Here is a 2,500-nt window from a genome sequence, read left to right as displayed (position 1 = left end):
ACACACACACACACACACACACACACACACACACACACACACACACACACACAGATACACACACACACAGATACACACACACACACACACAAAGATACACACAAACACACACAGAGATACACACAGACCCTGTGTTATCTGTGGGTGTCCCCGTGACCTTTGACCTCCTGCTGCGCCTCTGTTAGGAGCGTCTGGAGCTGGAGCGAAAGGAGAAGAAGAAGCAGAAGGAGAAGGAGAGGAAGGAGCGCCTGAAGAAGGAGGGCAAGCTGCTGACCAAAGCCCAGAAGGAGGCGCGAGCTCGGGCCGAGGCCACGCTCAAACTGCTGCAGGCTCAGGGTGACATTTTGTTTCTGTGTCTACGTTACTGATGGAAACAACTGTCTTTGACATTGGTCCAGTTTTAAGCAAGAGAAACAGCCCTGAAATCACCATCACCAAACTCCACCAGACTCCATGTAAATAATCAGGACTTTTATCATCGTACAACACACTTCATTCAAAGTGGACAGAAACTAAATAAAACTACCAAAAGCCGTCTTGGTTCATCTTTCCACTGTTCCAACAATCACCACTCTGGTTTGGTTGAAATAAACCCTTAATTCACCCATTTACATGTGGAGATATGCTGGCTCTATACACGCTAAAAGTGCTGATTATTTACATGGAGTCTGGTGGAGATATGCTGGCTCTATACACGCTAAAAGTCCTGATTATTTACATGGAGTCTGGTGGAGATATGCTGGCTCTATACACGCTAAAAGTCCTGATTATTTACATGGAGTCTGGTGGAGATATGCTGGCTCTATACACGCTAAAAGTCCTGATTATTTACATGGAGTCTGGTGGAGATATGCTGGCTCTATACACGCTAAAAGTCCTGATTATTTACATGGAGTCTGGTGGAGATATGCTGGCTCTATACACGCTAAAAGTCCTGATTATTTACATGGAGTCTGGTGGAGATATGCTGGCTCTATACACGCTAAAAGTCCTGATTATTTACATGGAGTCTGGTGTACAGTACTAAAAGTGTGTGCACTGTTTTAGGCTGTTTTGTGCACTGGTTAGCGTAGCTTAGCATAAAGCCTGGAGTGTTGACAGTGTGTGTGTTACCTGTGCAGGTGTGGAGGTGCCGTCCAGAGACTCGATGCCGAAGAAGAAGCCGGTTTACGGAGACAAGAGGAAGAAGAAGCAGCCCAACGCTCCGACCCCTGAAGGTACCTCGCCGCTGCTCGCTGACGGCTGTCACGTTAATGTTAATGGGACAGCCGTCAGCCAATCAAAACTCTCCCTCTCTCTCCCTCCGGCCTAGAAACGTCAGAGGTGATGTCACCCACGCCGGAGACGCCAGAGCCTGTTGCCATGGAGACGGAGGCGGTGACCCCGGCTGTGGCGCCCGGTGAGTTCCGACGACTTCTCATCTTCCTCCCCCTCCTCATCCTCCTCCCCTTTCTCATCCTCCTCCTCATCCTCCTCCCCCTCATCCTCCTCCTCCCCCTCATCCTCATCCTCCTCCTCCCCCTCATCCTCATCCTCCTCCTCCCCCTCCTCCTCCTCCTCCTTCCCCTCATCCTCCTCCTCCTTCCCCTCATCCTCATCCTCCTCCTCCTCCCCCTCATCCTCCTCCTCCTCATCCTCCTCCTCCTCCTCCTCCTCATCCTCATCCTCCTCCTCCTCCTCCCTCATCCTCATCCTCCTCCTCCTCCTCATCCTCATCCTCCTCCTCCTCCTCCTCCCCTCATCCTCCTCTCCCTCCTCATCCTCCTCCCTCCTCATCCTCCTCCTCCCTCCCCCCTCATCCTCATCCTCCTCCTCCTCCTCCCCTCATCCTCCTCCCTCCCTCCTCATCCTCCTCCCCCCCTCATCCTCCTCCCTCCCTCCTCCTCCCCCCTCCTCATCCTCCTCCTCCTCCTCCTCATCATCCTCCCCCATCATCCTCCTCCTCCTCCTCCCCCCCTCATCATCCTCCTCCCATCATCCTCCTCCTCCTCCTCCCCCTCATCCTCCTCCTCCTCCCCCCCTCATCCTCCTCCTCCCCCTCCTCATCCTCCTCCTCATCCTCCCTCCCTCATCATCCTCCCCCATCATCCTCCTCCTCCTCCTCCCCTCATCCTCCTCCCTCCCTCCTCCTCCTCCTCCCCTCCTCATCCTCCTCCCTCCTCATCCTCCTCCTCCTCCTCCTCCCCCTCATCATCCTCCCCCCCATCATCCTCCTCCTCCTCCTCCTCCTCCTCATCCTCCTCCTCCTCCTCATCCTCCTCCTCCTCCCTCTCCTCATCCTCCTCCTCTCCTTCTCCTCATCCTCCTCCCTCCTCCTCATCCTCCTCCTCATCCTCCCTCCCTCTTCATCCTCCTCCCTTCATCCTCCTCCCTCTCATCCTCCTCCCTCCCTCATCCTCCTCATCATCACCTCCCCTCATCATCCTCCTCCTCCTCCCCCTCATCCTCCTCCTCATCCTCCCCCTCATCCTCCTCCTCCTCATCCTCCTCCTCCCCCCTT

At 54.7% G+C, this 2,500-nt stretch overlaps 1 protein-coding gene across 1 annotated transcript in view; it reads left to right on the top strand.

Annotated features, from left to right (window-relative positions):
• The window catches only part of eif5b (eukaryotic translation initiation factor 5B), a 23,661-nt gene that overhangs the window by 6,143 nt on the left and 15,018 nt on the right, over nt 1–2,500 (top strand). Inside the window, exons 7-9 of the mRNA XM_078245342.1 lie at nt 186–336; nt 1,122–1,217; nt 1,313–1,399. Of these exons, the coding sequence (XP_078101468.1) occupies nt 186–336; nt 1,122–1,217; nt 1,313–1,399 (334 nt within the window). The remainder of the gene's footprint in view (nt 1–185; nt 337–1,121; nt 1,218–1,312; nt 1,400–2,500) is intronic.

This window comes from Sander vitreus, unplaced genomic scaffold (genome assembly GCF_031162955.1).
Source record: "Sander vitreus isolate 19-12246 unplaced genomic scaffold, sanVit1 ctg469_0, whole genome shotgun sequence".
NCBI classification, from domain to species: domain Eukaryota; kingdom Metazoa; phylum Chordata; class Actinopteri; order Perciformes; family Percidae; genus Sander; species Sander vitreus.
The sequence above is the reverse complement of the archived record's forward strand: the minus strand, read 5'-3'. Positions and strand labels throughout refer to the sequence as shown.